General features: G+C 45.7%; 1 protein-coding gene across 1 annotated transcript in view; it reads right to left on the bottom strand.

Moving 5' to 3' along the window:
- The window catches only part of PSKH1 (protein serine kinase H1), a 29,486-nt gene that overhangs the window by 11,879 nt on the left and 1,950 nt on the right, over window positions 1-15,657 (bottom strand). The window contains exon 3 of the mRNA XM_059481657.1: window positions 14,389-15,414. Coding sequence (XP_059337640.1) covers window positions 14,389-15,327 — 939 coding nt within the window. The 5' untranslated portion in view covers window positions 15,328-15,414. The remainder of the gene's footprint in view (window positions 1-14,388; window positions 15,415-15,657) is intronic.

Consider the following 15,657-nt stretch of genomic DNA (forward strand, 5'->3'; position numbering starts at 1 on the left):
GCACTTCAACCAAGTATGAAACCCATCCCACAGCCTGTCTTACAGCCTCAGTGACAATGGGAGAGACTCCCATGGTGGAGACACTTTGCCCTGGTCCCTCAGGAATGCCAGCTGCTGCTTCTGAGGGAACACTAGCATTCCCTACAAAGCATCTCCTACACTTCTATAAACTGCATAAAACACAGGGCACTTCACCCATCTGCAACTCCAGCTCTGCTAGGTAACAAACTCAGGGGAAAGCAGCCTCCTTTAGAATGCCTTAAAGAGCTCTCAAGTGTGTTATGTTTTATTCAGACTTGGGCTCTGAGGCTGGAGAAGGAGGAGGAGGAGAAGAAAGATCCTCCTCTGAGTGTCACTTAGGCTGGGGGATTGCGTGCAGCGCTCTGCTCTGTGTCACTGAATCCCTTCACCACCCTGCTTGTTATTCACAGCAGCAGAAAATCTACTGAGGCACTGGCCAGGCCAGTGTGTGGGGAACAAACAACTGCAGGTTTGTTGTGCTGCCCTCTGGTTTGAACAGCCAACTCACCTCTCTCCCTGCAGCTGATGTGAGCAGAGAGCTCCCAACAGGTGCTGGAAACAAACCCTGACCTGTGTGACCACTGCACATCTCCTCACCCAACTGGAGGGACCTAGGCAGGGGTGGGAGCCAACACTCTGGAGGCAGAGCAGTTTTCTTTTGATCTATTGATCAAAATGAGCAAATTTTGGATACCAGAATCAAGTCCCTGAATTTTATTCTGCCTGCAATGGGAGCTGCTGTAAAGAGGCCACCAAAGCCTGCACTGCACACAAGTTAATGACTTAAATTTATTTTCTTTTCACAAAAATAAGTTAAGCTAATATATGTGTGGTGCTGAAGGCAGGGCACATCTCTCCAGCTTCTGTCATTTTTCAGAACAGCTGCACCTTAAAATTCTGACATTTCTGGTGGCAGACAAGTGACATGCTGTTAGTTTTGAGAAGGAAATTAAGTGGACTTGATGCTCTAAAAGATCTTTTCCAACCTTAATGATTCTAAGAATGTCACCAAGAACTCTCTTCATTGCATTACCTATTTATGCATGATGCAGCAGTTCTGTCTCATTTAGGAGATTCCCACATGACATCAGAAAGCAGGAAGTGTCAACTCCAAAGGAGCAGGTTGGGGACTGCAACTGTGACACATGACATGGCAAACCAGCCTAGGGCTGTGCTGGGGCTGCAATAACACCAGGGTTGCACCATCCCAGGCATCATTCAGCCCCCAAACAACTGCAACGAGGTGATCAAAACCAACTCGTTCCAAAGAGCTGGAACAAAAAGTTTCCAGTGAAAAGATGAAACGTGCTAAAGTCTGTGCAGGGCAGATTCCCAAGCATTCAGCATTAATTTGTTGATGTGGGGAGGAGGAATAAAGGAAGGATGAAAGAGGAAAATACAACAGCCCTTTAATAATCCAGAGCATTATAAGTATGCACAGCCATCTGGTGCGGTGAACTTCTATAACCCAGCTTTTCGAATGGAAATAGCCAGCCCATTTTCCCTGGACAGGCACTGAGTATTCAGCTGGAATCATGCACTAAAATTACAGCAGCTACAAAAAACAATAAACACAAAGCTTCTCTCTCCAGCCAGGGGCAGCCCTTCTAAGTGCAATGCTTAGGGAATAGCTGTTAAAATGGGGTAATACCACATTGCAGTTTGGATCGCTTTACGTCTCTTAAAAATGTGTCAGCAAGTTACAGCTGCACACAGGGGACTTTAACCACTACCCTGACTGAAAAATTGTCTGTTAGGGAAGCTCAGGGTTAAGGACCTGGACTTGGAAGGATGCAGGTGACAAATGAGATCACCAAGTATACAGTGCTGGAGATTGCCATGAAAATGGAATGAGTCAAACATTTCCAAAGGTACTGCTACAGCACCAGCAATACTCACAGCAGTATTTGCAGTAACTAAACTGGAAAACACCTTCCCCAGACTGGTCCTAACATCTGGGTATCCTGACATCTTCAGTGCTTTTACTCTGGAAAAACTCAAATTTGAGCTGAATTATGTTCTCTCACTCTGAACTATTACCTTAAGAGAGTATTGGCTGTGAACTGGAGCTGAAGTCAATATGTGCTTCTACGTACAAATTCAGAGTAAGAGTTTAATTAAGAAATGGCAGTTCCTGACAGGGAGGAAAGATCTTCCCCAGGGAGGAAGAATATCTTTCATCACACTGATTAGAGCAGTGGTGGGGGATGAACAGATAAGCTTATAACCTCCCACACAACCCCTCCTGCAAGCTCCAAGCTGTCGGTGCACAAGCCCCGGGTGCTTACGAGGGAATGAACAAGGGGGAGTAAATCCTACGACAGTCTTAGCTGCTACTCCAACCCTGCTCTGCTCCCCAGCTGCACCAGCTTTCCTCTGCTGCTCTGGACAGCTCCTTTAACCTCCCAGAGCACACAATGTGTCACAGAATCATAAAATATCCTGAGCTGGAAGGGACCCACAAGGACCAAGATGAGGAGTTGTGCTGCAAACACAGCAATGTCCAAGCCCCAGCTGCCCCCCTGTCTGCCTTGACTCTCCTTTCTTCCTTATAGTCACTCTTTCAGTTTTAACCAGAGTCCAACCCTGTCACAGTTTCAGAGGTGAAATGATGCCTCTCTCATCTCAGCATTTCCTGAAAGCCCAGGTTTAGTGCTTCCCAAGGCAGGCCACGTGGCCCAATGCCATTGCTGGCTTTCTCTCAGAAAGCACTGTTTTGGGTAGGCAAGGTGGATGTAAGCCATTTTAAAGTAAACAAAACATCAGGAGACACTCTTAAGTAGGCTTGCTAGGTTTTCCACAATTCAGTCCCGGGTCACTGGTTTATAATTGCTCTTCCTGTCACTATTTGGGACTTTTTTGTTAGAATTCAGAGCAGGATAACTGTTCTAGATCCCATTCCAACACATTTCTCTGTATTTTCTTCTCAAATTTCTTTCAGCATCCCAGCTATTCAGTTATGGAGACAGAGATCCTGCTGAAAAGCAAAGTATGTCACTGACACTGCACCAAACTGCACATACACAGGAAGGAAAAAGGACAAACCAAAAATCCCTAATGTAACACATTCCTAATTCTGCAGCCATAATCTTACACCAAGGTGATCTTTTCCCCTGTTAAAATCCTACCCTGTTCTCACCTACATTGTTGGGGTATTTCTCTTTCCAAAAGAAGATTAAACCATTTCAGTTTTCCATGTGGAGTCATACTGCCTACTGTGGAGCCTGGCCATCCCCAGGTTCAAAACCACTGTGGAGAAGATCCAGGTGAGAACTCCAAGATAGCCAGGGGTCCTTGACACATGGTCTGCAAGGAGGGGTCAAAGGAGCTGGACTTGTTCAGTCTGGCAAAGAGAATCTAAGGGCAATCTAATAGCATTTCTTTAAAATGTATCACATTTATTTAAAAGTAGTTCCAAGGATTACAGAGCCACACAACAGGTCCAAAGAAGGGGCAACAGGGAGAAGCTGTGCCTTGGAAGGTCTGTATCAGGAAATACCAGGGGAAGGGTGGTGCAGCCCTAGAAAAGGTCACTGGGGAGGGGGAGGATCTTCATCCCTGAAGCCCTTCAAGACTCAGGAAGACAAAGTCAAGCCAGCATGACCTAGTGCTGGCAACACTCCTGTCTCAAGCAGAATGGGATTAGAGCTCTCCAAAGGTCTCTTGTAATCAAGGTTTCTATTTCTCAAGTGCTTCTCCCCTCCCTGCCCCCAGACAGCACTGTCATATCCCCTCCAGAGCAGCAGCACATCCCTCCTCCCAGCACATATCCCTGCCCAGGCTCCATCCCACATGCTCAACAGGGTCAAGTGTGCCCTGAATGCTTCAGAAACAAACATGTGCTGATCACCTTCAGGTAAATTTGGGTTGATATTCAATTACCTTTCCTGCAGGAAGAACGTGCTTTAGTTCTCTCTCCTACTGAGCCACTGACTTTGTAAAATTCAGAGCAACTTTGAAATCTACACATTGCTCAAACTGGGTTGACAATGATCTTAGCATTTAAATAGTTAATTCCAGAAGACTGAAAGACAGACAGCACAGTTCCATAAACTTTGCTGCTTTGGGAAATCAGGGTGAAGGCAGGGCTGCAACAGACACCCAAGGATCATCCAATCCATCCCATGGCCCCCAAGGATCCACCAGAGATGCATCACTCCTGACAGATGACTGCCTCACTTGTTCCACAAGACAGCTTCAGAAATCCTCTGGGTAAACATTTTTTGGAGTGGGAGACACCAGTTCTGTAAAAACTTCAGTGTGAATCTTTCTAAGTGCCATTTAAGACTCTTGTTTGACATAATCTGGAAAAAAGATTATTCCTCTTCCTCTTTGAAGCAGCCTTTTACATATTTGCAAACTGCTATGACAACATGTTCCCCAGGCCAAACAGCCAAAAGTGTTTTAGTTTTCCAGAGACTGTGGTTTCTTGACTCACAATTGTTTTTGTTGATCTCCTGTCCAGTCTCTCTGCTTGGCCTGTGGTGTTTTTGAAGTCTGCTGCCCAGAAGTGTCAGAGCTTCAGCTTGGCACCTGCAGCAGCCACCAAACACAGCAGGATCAGAGCACACGCTGCCTTTCTGCTCAGACACCTCAGTACATTCACCTTTTCCCACAAGTATCACACTGCTCTCACACAATAGTTTGTGATTCATAGACACTTCCTTCTCTGAGAAGCCAACACCCCCTAATTTTATGTTCTTCACCTATTTTTGTGCACTAACTTACTCTTACTTTAAAAAAATCAAAAACTAAACTACACCTGCTACTGAATGGCTCTAATTTGACAGGGCTATCTGGAACTCAATGCCCTTTGCAGCCCTTCCAATTCAATGTCATCCACAAACATAATGAACATACCTGCATGTCCCTCACCTAGGTTGGTAATTAACCCCCAAATACCTCTGCACCTTCAGCCACCTCTAGAGAACCACCATCACTACCATGTTCCACTTTGTTGATGAGCCACCAGTAAGTAAATATCACTTTTAACACACCAGGTTTGGGGAAACACAAGATTTGGTCCCCAGGCCCTCCCTGCTTCACAGTTCATTTCCAAAAAGGAAGTTTTCAGAGACCATGGAACACTTTCATGAAATAGCTGAAGATCTCTTCAATGTCAGATCCATCCTTGCCAAGCACCAGTGCCAAACACCGGCAGTATGGGGACTCCTGTAACTTTGGAAGAGGATTTTACCATTAAATTATTTTACATTCTCAGCCAAGTGTCAAGTTTTCCTTAGCTTTACAGTATCAGCCTCTCAAGCAAAATGGTAGCTGAAGAATGCCACCCAGAATTCCTGAAGCTGGACTAATGCTAAAAACAAATAAAGAAATATGAAGGACTAAGTGTAGAGAGGTATAAACGGTAACCCAGGCACCCCCATCAGCACTGATGAAACAGTATATCAAGTCTTGAGTCACCCCAGCTGTAAAGAGAAACCTTTCCACATGTGAGCCACATAATCATTCTCAATATTATCAGATTATTAAAAAGGTTCTTAGAAATCACTCTTCAGACACAGACAAAGGTAGGAAACACACAAATACTTTTATCAGATAGCACAATTCTCCGTTTTGTGAGACATCAAACCAGGCTCTTTGGTTAATCACCAGGGAGTGCCTGAAGTACTGGTGCACTGGATGTGCAGGGAGTGCCATGATTATGAAGTTCACAAGCTGCAGACACACAGCCAGGCACACACCAGCACTTTGGGGAACCCTGCAGGAACAGCAGGCATCTCTTAACAGCCTCCTCCAGAACGTTCTGCCTCTCCTTGACTTGTGTGAATGGCTCCCATGTCACCAATCAGCACTAATCTGGTGCATTAGTAAAAGCTCAGTTTTCAGGAAAATCTATAAAAAACATCCATTTGAAATAACAAAGGCATTAGAAAACATGCCTGGTTTTTCTACCTTGTCACTCACTTGGGGCAGCAGGGGGGCAAAGCAGGGGGGTGGGTGAGGCTGGAGAGAGGAGGAGCCGCTCATGGTCCAAACCAGGGAACTCGGATGCACCACTGCCAGCCTGAACCACCCCTTCCAGCCCCAAACAACTAATCCAGCTCCCTCTGCCTACAGCCTCAACTCTGCAACTGCAATCTTGTCAGATGTAGGGATTTCAAGGATTAGGTAAAGAGACTGCCAAGAAAACCCCTGGGTTTAGGAAGCACCTTTGCAGCCCTCCAGCTCAACATGAACAGGAATTCCCCAAAACAGTTTCTGCAGTTGAAAAGAGATTTCAACAATGTGATATTAAAACCTTGACTTCCCACCTATGCCAAGCACACTGCTTAACTCCTCCTTCCTCACATCCCAGGGCAGGAGCACACTGCAAATGCTAGGGAAGTCCCAAATTCGGGTCAGAGCAAATCTGAAACATCTTCCAATGCCAGATTGTTCCAAATATATCAGGTTCAATTGCCTCTCTCCAAGGCAGGGTCAATTACAGGCCACACAGTGATTTGCAGCAAGGTACATGTTCACAGCCCTTCCCCACAGAGCTCAGTTTTGATTAAAGAAAAGTGGCTTTTAATCTGCAGCAGGGGCAGCAGCTGGAACTACAGCCAGGTGCCAGCTCTGCAAAACCTCAAAGCCTCAGCCTGGGGCTCAGAACAGTCAGGAAGATGCTGTAATTTCCTCCAGAGTGCAGCACTTTTACAGCTCCCCCCTGAAAGCTCACTTTAAAAATGTTTTATAGGTGCCAGCCAGTCCTCCTTGTGCCCCCAGATGCTGTCCTGGTGTTGTACTTGCATACAGCCATCTGGGGCCTCAGGTCCTCAGCAGAGCAGGTCCAGGAAATCCAGCTGAAGCTGAAGATGTCACCCAATCCACTCACCCCACAAACTGTGATAACTCCCACGTGTGCCACAGCAAGGAGAGAACCAGGTGAGTGCTCACACCCTGCTCAAGGGCTGCACCTGGCTCAAGCCCAGCACCACCAGCAGCTGGACTCCCAACACAAACTCCAACCCCTGGGTAACCATTTCCAAGGAGGGCAGGAGGGGACAGCTGCTGTATTTAGGGACAGGTTTCCTGCAGGTCACAGCTCTTCCCACTGCAGAATTAACACATATTCTCACTCTCTTGGTTTTAAGTCAATTAGCATGCAATAGCATGTCTTGCCTCAAAATACACCTCCACTAAGGTATCAGAAAAAAACAACACATCTGAGCCACAGCTGGAAAACCAAGGATTCAATCAGCCAAAGGTAAAAGAGAAAATGGCCTAGGCTATGTTTAAGCAAATGTAAAGGAGTCAAAAACACCAATGGTAGCTGATAGTTCAAATCCTTCCTGTTAATAATGTGTATTCTGTACAGAGGCAACTTAATATTCTTTTTCTACCCTACCAATGTCCCTTTATCCCTACATCCCTAATTCTGCAGAAATACTATTCCACCATTAACAGGATTTTATAGGGCCTCCAGATGAAGGAATGAAAATATATGTCAAACCACAGCACTACTGTAAATCCTTTCCCCCCAGATGTGGCTCTTGCCTTCCTCCATCCTTATATTACATGAAATACGTTGTGCACCACTTCCTCAAACTCAGTCTTTCACCTCAAAAATCTTAACCAAAATGCTCAGCTGCTGTCCCTCACTCAGCCTTGAGCCTGCAGGTACTACTGGCATAGACAGCAGTCCTAAGGAAAAAGGGCTGTGAATGAAATCACTGGGAAAAACCCACATTCCTCTTCCCCACGGAGATTCCTTCCCTGCTTTCCTTGTTTCTAGAGGCTTTGAGGCTTAGACAGAGTTTCCACCCTGTCCTGATGACATGCACAATTCTGTGAAATATAAAGTGTTAACACTGCAGCAGTATGGAAATGGCAGATGTAGGCAGAGAAAATGACCCCTTCTCCTTGCTTACCCTGCCCTAGCACAGGGGGTTCTCTCCACTGCTGTGTTGCAACATAAGCTGAGGTACATGGTAAAGAGGCAAAAGGAGAGATTTTGTAAAAGGGCCTTGTGATACCAATTCTGTTGGAGGAAAAAACTTCAAAAAGAATCTTAAGATGCAGCCAGAGCAAGGGGGACTTGATTTTCAAATGCATGCAGTGGTTTCAAAGCCCTTTCACTGGAAAAGGTGTTTCTCTACCTGTAAATAAATTGCTTACCAATGCAGCATGCTGAGTTTTTGCAGGAGCATGGTCACTGATCCATGCAGGAGGAAGCAGGATTTCCCAGGTTTTAACTGAGGTTATCACATTTCCAAAGATGTCCCTCCCTGCAGAGGGAGAGATCTGGACAAACACTTCAGCCCTTGGAGCTGGAGGGACACAAACACACCTACCCTCCCAGCCACTGAGCTGGTGCATTAAAAGAAAAGAAAGAGCAGAAGCCAAGAGAAGTCCATGTATTGGGCAGGCTTCAGTGTTCTGTGCCTGGCTTGGAGAGGAGCTTTCATCCTGTTCAAGTGCTCCAGCTCTTCAAAGGAGAGCAGAGTGTCCTTTTCAGCAGAGCCCTGTGACTGCAGCTCGCCAACACTCTTGTTGTTCTACTTCAAAATCACCGCTTTCACACAGCCATGTGAAATGCAAAAGCACATTCCTCTGTAAATTGATGGGGTTTTACTTCTTCCAAGCAAAGGGCTCAACAATTTATATAAAAAACAATTCTTCCCTACATGGGGAAAAAAAGCCAGCTCTAGTTTTTAGGGGGAAAAAAAGCCTGCATTACTCTAAGAACAGGACTATTGTAAAACACTTCTACCATCTAATGTGGCTCACAGGAACAAACAGCAGCTGCTCTAAGCAAAAAGCTCTTTTAGCCCCCAAGAAGGCTAAAACATGGTCCTAGAGACTTATATGCTCACACCAGTAAGCACTACAAATGTGTTTTAAAATCCTGCCTTCAGCTGCCCCATCCTTGTTTTCTTTGTTACACTACATTCAACAGCCTGGGCCACTCAAACTCCAGGGGAAAGAACGGAAAATTGGCCACCCTGCTGCTCTGAAATCTCTCCTCTCTTCTGGCACAGACATCAGAGGCCAAGGTGATGACTGCCCTGCAAAAGCATCTAATGGGTCTAAAGACCATCTTGGCACAGGCATGGAGGGCCACACCAAGTGTCAGTGTTGCCTTCTGGGGACCCCACAAGGGAGGGCTCCTGCTGAGGCACTGAGCCAAGGAAACTTCCACAAGAATCAGGTGGCTTTGCACTGAGCTCCTCTTGGAGCAAAGAACAGCTCTACACTTTGCAAAGGCAAATCTGCAATAAAGGGGGGCATCTAACAGCTTCTCTGGCCTCTTGTACTTACAGGACTTTATCTCCTGTATTAAAAAAATATATAGGACCAACAGAGCATTAGAGGGCAGTGCTGCTTCTCTGATCCTGGCTTTATTTCAAACTAGCTTTGAATGTTTTCCCAAAAATGTACTCCAGTCCAAATTCAGGGAAGGCAGTCAGCCTTACTGCCCACCTTAAACAGATGTGCTACAATTAGATCACCAGAGTTTTCCCTCTTTCAGGGAAAGCTGGCCAGACCTGTCACAGCATCAATGCAAAACTTATTGCATTGCAAAACCTCATCCAAAGTTTCAGAATGCTTGTCCTATACTGACTGAATTCTCCTGAAGGTAATAAGGATTATAGAGGGATTTTCTCTGATATGCAAGTAAACTTTTTTTCCCTCATAGAAGACCAGTTTCTACAATAAAATACAAGTATGCAGAACAGAAAGTTGAGTTGCCACTACACACTTCCATCTGCAACTTTTAGGGGAAGGAGGTTACCAAGAATAATTACAGTTTCTTTCTGTTGCTTGTGCCTTTTTTATATTAAGCTAGTCATTTGATAGGAAATCCAACCACAGTCATCATAATTCATAATGCAATGACTGATAAGTCCCTCTGGGGTGGGATGGGCAATTCAGCAACCAGCTCCCAGCTGAGTCAGAAACAGTCTGGTTTCAAGTTCTACCCCTTCTCTCTCAAAATGTTGAATAAATGCAGGAAATTAATACTGAAATTTGACAAGCCTGTCACCTGTCTCCTCCACTATGTGTCACAAGGAATTTGAGGGATTACAAGTCCTCCACAGCCTTTTAAGCAGCCCCCACAAGGAGGACAATTATGAGGACACTTTGGAAATGCTCTGCAGACGTGCTTGGGTAAGGACTCATCCTGTGAGCACGCATCAGCTGCCTTGGAATGGCTTTATTTTTATCTTGTTTTCTGCCAGGTAGCACAGGTAGTTTGTTTGCTAATGCACTGCCTGCACTCTCTGTGCTTCATGCTTCTGCTATTAGCTGCAGGCAAGAAAAACTGCTTGGGGAGAAAGTGGTTTATCTTTTTACTCACACAGGCTGAGTTGTTATGGGAACACCATTCATGCTACTCATCCAGATTAACTTGGTTTTCCTGTAACTAAGGGCATTCTTCCTGCATGAATCCATCCATACAGGATCTGCAGAGCTTACTCAACACCTGCATTTAACTTGGTGCTTTAAACTCCAAGTTAGGGCAGAAGATCATTAAGATTCTGAATGCTCAAGGAGAGAAAAGGAGAAATGCAATGCACACACAGTTTGCAAGTCAGGCTTCTCCTCTAACCTTTGGTCATTCTCTCCATCAATGTGCCTTCCATGAATTTGTCCAGTTGCTCTTCAAACTCAGGTAAACTTGCAAGGTCCACAGCCCTTGTTTTCACCCTGTGAATGGCCTGTACCATCAGGGACTCTGCAGGTCTGTTAGGGAACTTCCTCCTGCTGGCTTTCAGGCAGAAGGCAACAGCCCCTTCAATCTTCTCTGGTTTTGTCCCTCCCTATGGAACTGACCACATATTTCACACCTATGCTTATCAGAAAACTCCTGATCCATGTGAAGGCCACTGTCACAATACGGCTGCAAAGCTCCTTCAAGAGATTTTGGTGAGGATTTCTACCAAAAACCACTGGAAAATCTAAGCCACACAAAACCAGTTCATCTCTCCACAGGCTGCTAAGTCTCTTGCAGAGCTCCTGCAGACTTGCAATGCCCAACTTCATTCATATATCAAGCATGTCTCTTCTATCAATGCATCCACTAGCACCATAATTTAGAACAAGCTTTTTTGGTTATTTGATTAAGACATGTTCCCACAGCAGCACACACCAACCTCACCCACTGTGAGCATACCACAAAAAGCTGATTCTGTTCTATGAATAGGAGAACAGCCCATGAGAGAAATGGTATGTCCAGATCAGATATCAAAATCAGAACAATCCATACACCTTAGCTAAATTTCCCAATTTAACCATAGCATACATTATCTTCCACTTATGCCATCGATTTTCCCAGGTGTGTAAAGTAACATAAAAGTATTGGTATTCAACAGAAGGAGAAGCTTTGAAAAAGAATCAGAGCAAGCCTGTCCCAGCAGGATAATGATGGTCCAATCTTCAATTCTGCACTTGCAAATTCAAAGGAAACTAAGAATGAAATTCTAGCTTTATTCCTCAGTCAACTTTTTAAGCTACAAAGAGCTCCCAAAAATCAGTTTTAACTCCAAGATTTAAATTAAAAATTAAATGAAATCATTATGTCCAAACATTCTTTTTAGTAAGTTCTAACAAAACAAGTGAAAAAGAATAATTCTGCAGCAGGCTACATTCAAAGCAGTGTCAATAGCTCACCTAACCCTTACTCAGGATGCTCAGGAAAAAAAAGCACACCAGTTACAAAGCCAGCTGTCCTTCCTTCCTCATCCTAGCCATTACCAGAAGCAGTTCAAAAAGTAGCGGAGATATAAGAGATAATCAGAGCAGTGATGTCAGCAGTACCTGAATAACCTATTGTGGGAGACCTCTCCTACTGATCTGCTAATGGCCTCTTCAAACAGACCTCACACTCCAGGAACAGCAGCCGGGGTAACAGGGTCCCAGCCAGAAAGCAATTACATTAGCTGGACTAGAGATCACTTGTTTTTCCAAGAAAATGGAGCTGCTTCTCAGGTCAGCATGCCTCTTGGCTTTTGTTCCTCTTTCAATACAGCTTTGTCCTCTGTGACCAGGTTTTGGGGTCAAACTTTTCAAAAAGCACCGAGACTCAGGGCACTGCTGCTGCCTGCCATGGTACAGCCTGAAGACAGCTCCCTCCTTCCCCCCTGGAACTTGTCTGAGCCACACAGCTCAAGCTGTCAGCTCTGCAGTTCACAGGCTTATTTCAATATTTCCTCTTCTGTTTCAGATCCTCAACCTTCAGATTACAGAGAAGAAAAGCAGTTGCTCCCATGAAACCTCTGCTCCTGCATCCATCCAAGACAGATGCTGTTGGCAATGCACTCGAGTATTCTGCCCACTCCTACTCCAAAGAAACCAGGACTTGGCTCCTGCCATTCCCATTAGTCTGACAAACTTAGCAATAACCTCATTTCTGACATCTTCTCACTTCCTCCAGTGTAACACAAAGAAAGAAGAGGCATTGCCTGTGAACACCAAAAATTCAGAAGCATTTAAAAACCCAGAGTGCTGGCAAGATTGTGGGAAACACAACAGACAGCTTTAAACCTCTGGCTCACTTTGTCTTCTCCTAGAAATTATTCACAAAATGAACAGCCTCTTTACTGCACCTCCTGCCAATACCTGCCTGCAGTCAAGCACCGTGCAATTTAGGGGCATAGGCTTAATTACACTGGTAAATTAAAGCATCCATTTTCCCTGGCTCTAGAGGAACACAAAGCACCCAGGCAACAGATACAGGCTGCTGGCTGACACATATTTGCTTTCCAAGCGGTAAAGCATCGACAGCTTTCCAAAATAACCACTCATGTCACACACAGTATCCATAACAGCCTCCTAAAGTGTGCAATTTGTGGTGGCATAACAAGTAAAATGCCTCAGGCTTGTGCATTGACACTTTCTAAATAGAGAGCTTAATGCTTTCTCTGTGGCACATTGCTACCTCTGCATACAACCAACAAGGCTTCAGTGGCCTAGCTGCAATTCACAATATTTCTCAAAACCAATCTGTTCTGGTACAAGGACCAGTGGACATCAAAGTAAATTACCCCAGAGAACCTTCAAAACACTCAATTCACTCTCTCCAGATTGCCTATGGCTGCACTGAGCTTGATCAGACCCCCTTCAAATGTTAATTTTTTTTAGAGGAAAGGCCCTAGTCTGTTCACTCATTCTTCAACAGAAGCCAGGCCATGCCTTTGGTTATTCACACAGCCTTTCTACACAAGATTTTCAGCTCTGTATTTTTATCCAGAGAACACAGACCTGCCCTCAATAGTCAAGGGCATGGCATGGCAAGGACATGACAACAGCCACACTCATTCCTAATATCAACAGGGTTCTGATCAGAAGTGTGAAGATGTTACTTACAAGTGTTTACTTCAAATTGTTTCTTCTGAAGAGCAAGAAGCACCTTCAGGCCCCACTATCATTTACAGAATTCCTAAAAATTATCCCCCAAGATTCTTCTGTCCATACTTACCCATGAAAACTATCCTTCAATCCTCCATTTTCTCACATACCAAGCTCAGGAAGCAATGCAGATCAATTTCTGAAATAATCCCACCTCCAGATGGAAGAAGTAAGTGCTCCTTGCCTGCCATAACCTTTCAGCAAAGCTGTTTTCCATACTACACTTGGATTCATGTCAGGAATCAGACTAGTGATACATGTGCCACATTTCAAACACCCTGGCACAAGTTTCAACTGCAAAGCCTCTAACAGCAGCTAGAAACCCACAAGCATCCCAGTTCTGTTCTACACCAAGTTTCCTCTTTCTGTGCACACATTTTTTTAAAGGAGCTCGCAATGCTGCACTGGGAGCAGACAGAACATGGGAAAGGATTTTAAAAGCCAGAATCACAGATTTTTTTACCCCTGGTAATGTTAGCACGTACAGGACAACCAGTTTTTGGTCATCACAGAGACACACCTAGAGAGAGCTGACACAAAGTAGAAATTTTGCAGAGTAGAAATCCATTTTGATTTAAGTGAAATGTGCATCTTTGAGTTAAGTCTGTAGTTTGGAAACATAGCTGTTTAGTCTGACTGCCTGCTCTCGTAAAAAGCCTATACTGGGAGAAACTGCTTCAGCTGAAGGACAGAAATAAGGGGAAGGGGCAGACAGAAACAGAGACTGCTACAAGAGCAGGTCAATTTGACCTAAGAATTCTTTCTGATAAAGAATTAGTGAAAATCTGTAAAAATGAATATGTATGAACCTATTGTGAAATTGCATGCATATGGATTTGAGAGGGGGATAAAAAAAGACCTAGAGGTCCCAGAAGTACGCATGTCTTTTAAAGAGAGTAATCTCCACATGCATCCAACGCTGTCATAAACATACAACTTTCACAAAGTTATACAGTTTGTTTGCTTCCACAAAACAGAGCTTCTTGCCTGACTGCCCCTCACCACACTCACCTCGCCTGAGTAACTGTACTTTCCCTTCAGGATCTGCCGGTACAGGCGGGTGCGGTTGTCGTCCTCGAAGGGCATCGTGCCGCTGAGGAGGATGTAGGAGATGACCCCCAGCGCCCACATGTCCACCGAGTTCGTGTAGGGCTTCCTGACCAGGATCTCGGGGGCGATGTACTCCGGGGTGCCACACGTGGTTTTCATCAGGCAGTCGTCCCCCTTCTTGCGCGCGCTGGCCAGCCCGAAGTCGGTGATCATGATCTTGGAGTCGGTGCCCGGGTGGTAGTAGAGCAGATTCTCGGGCTTCAGGTCGCGGTGGGTGATGCCCAGCGTGTGCAGGTACCTCACTCCATCCAGCACCATCTGCAGCACGCGCGTGGCGTCCCGCTCGGTGAAGGAGCCCTTGGCGATGATGCGGTCGAAGAGCTCTCCGCCGGTGGCCAGCTCCATGACCATGTACACGCGGTCCTGCGTCTCGAAGACCTCGATGAGCTGGATGATGTTGGTGTGGCGCACGCGGCGCAGCACGCTCAGCTCCGACTCGCACACCTCGCGCCCCTCGCGGTACTTGGTCTCGATCATCTTGATGGCGTAGGGCTGCTTGGTGGCCTTGTGCTCCACGCGCACCACGCGGCTGAAGCTGCCCCTGCCGATCAGCGCTTTGATGTCGTACTTGGCCGTCACGCGCGGGTCGAACTTGGCGCGGTACTTGGCCACTTTGTTCTTGCGGGGCTCGGGCTGCTGGGCGGGCAGGGCGCTCCCGGGATAGGGGTTGGTGTGGTGGGGAGGGGAGGGGGAGCCAGCTTTGATGACAGCCCCGCAGTCATCTTTGATGAAATGCTTGTAGATGTCACTGTGGCCCGTGTAAGGTTCCACTTTTTTAACCAGGTCTAGCTGCACATCCTTGGGGGGCTCGGGAAGCACTTTGCTGGTCCCACAGCCCATCACTGACTGGTGTTAATTCCCTATCAAGGCATGTTCCCAGGGGAGCACCAGCAGCAACCACATCCGGGGTGATTCCCACATTTGAATCTTCGAAAAAGAATGAGAAGAAACGAATAAAGAGGAATTTAGGAATCACGGTAGTGAAGATTTTTTCCCCCATTTGAATTAAAACAATAGCACCATGCTATCACAAACTGAGAATATGGGATTTCCACTTCTCTCTGCTACAGAACATGCACAGTGCTCTGCTGCTTTCATCATGAGTGAGTGAAGGCAGTGCCTACAAACACGCACTCAAGGTCAGAACAGATGTGTCCATGGAAATCACAC

The sequence above is a fragment of the Ammospiza nelsoni genome, chromosome 13 (assembly GCF_027579445.1).
Source record: "Ammospiza nelsoni isolate bAmmNel1 chromosome 13, bAmmNel1.pri, whole genome shotgun sequence".
Classification (NCBI taxonomy): Eukaryota; Metazoa; Chordata; class Aves; order Passeriformes; family Passerellidae; genus Ammospiza; species Ammospiza nelsoni.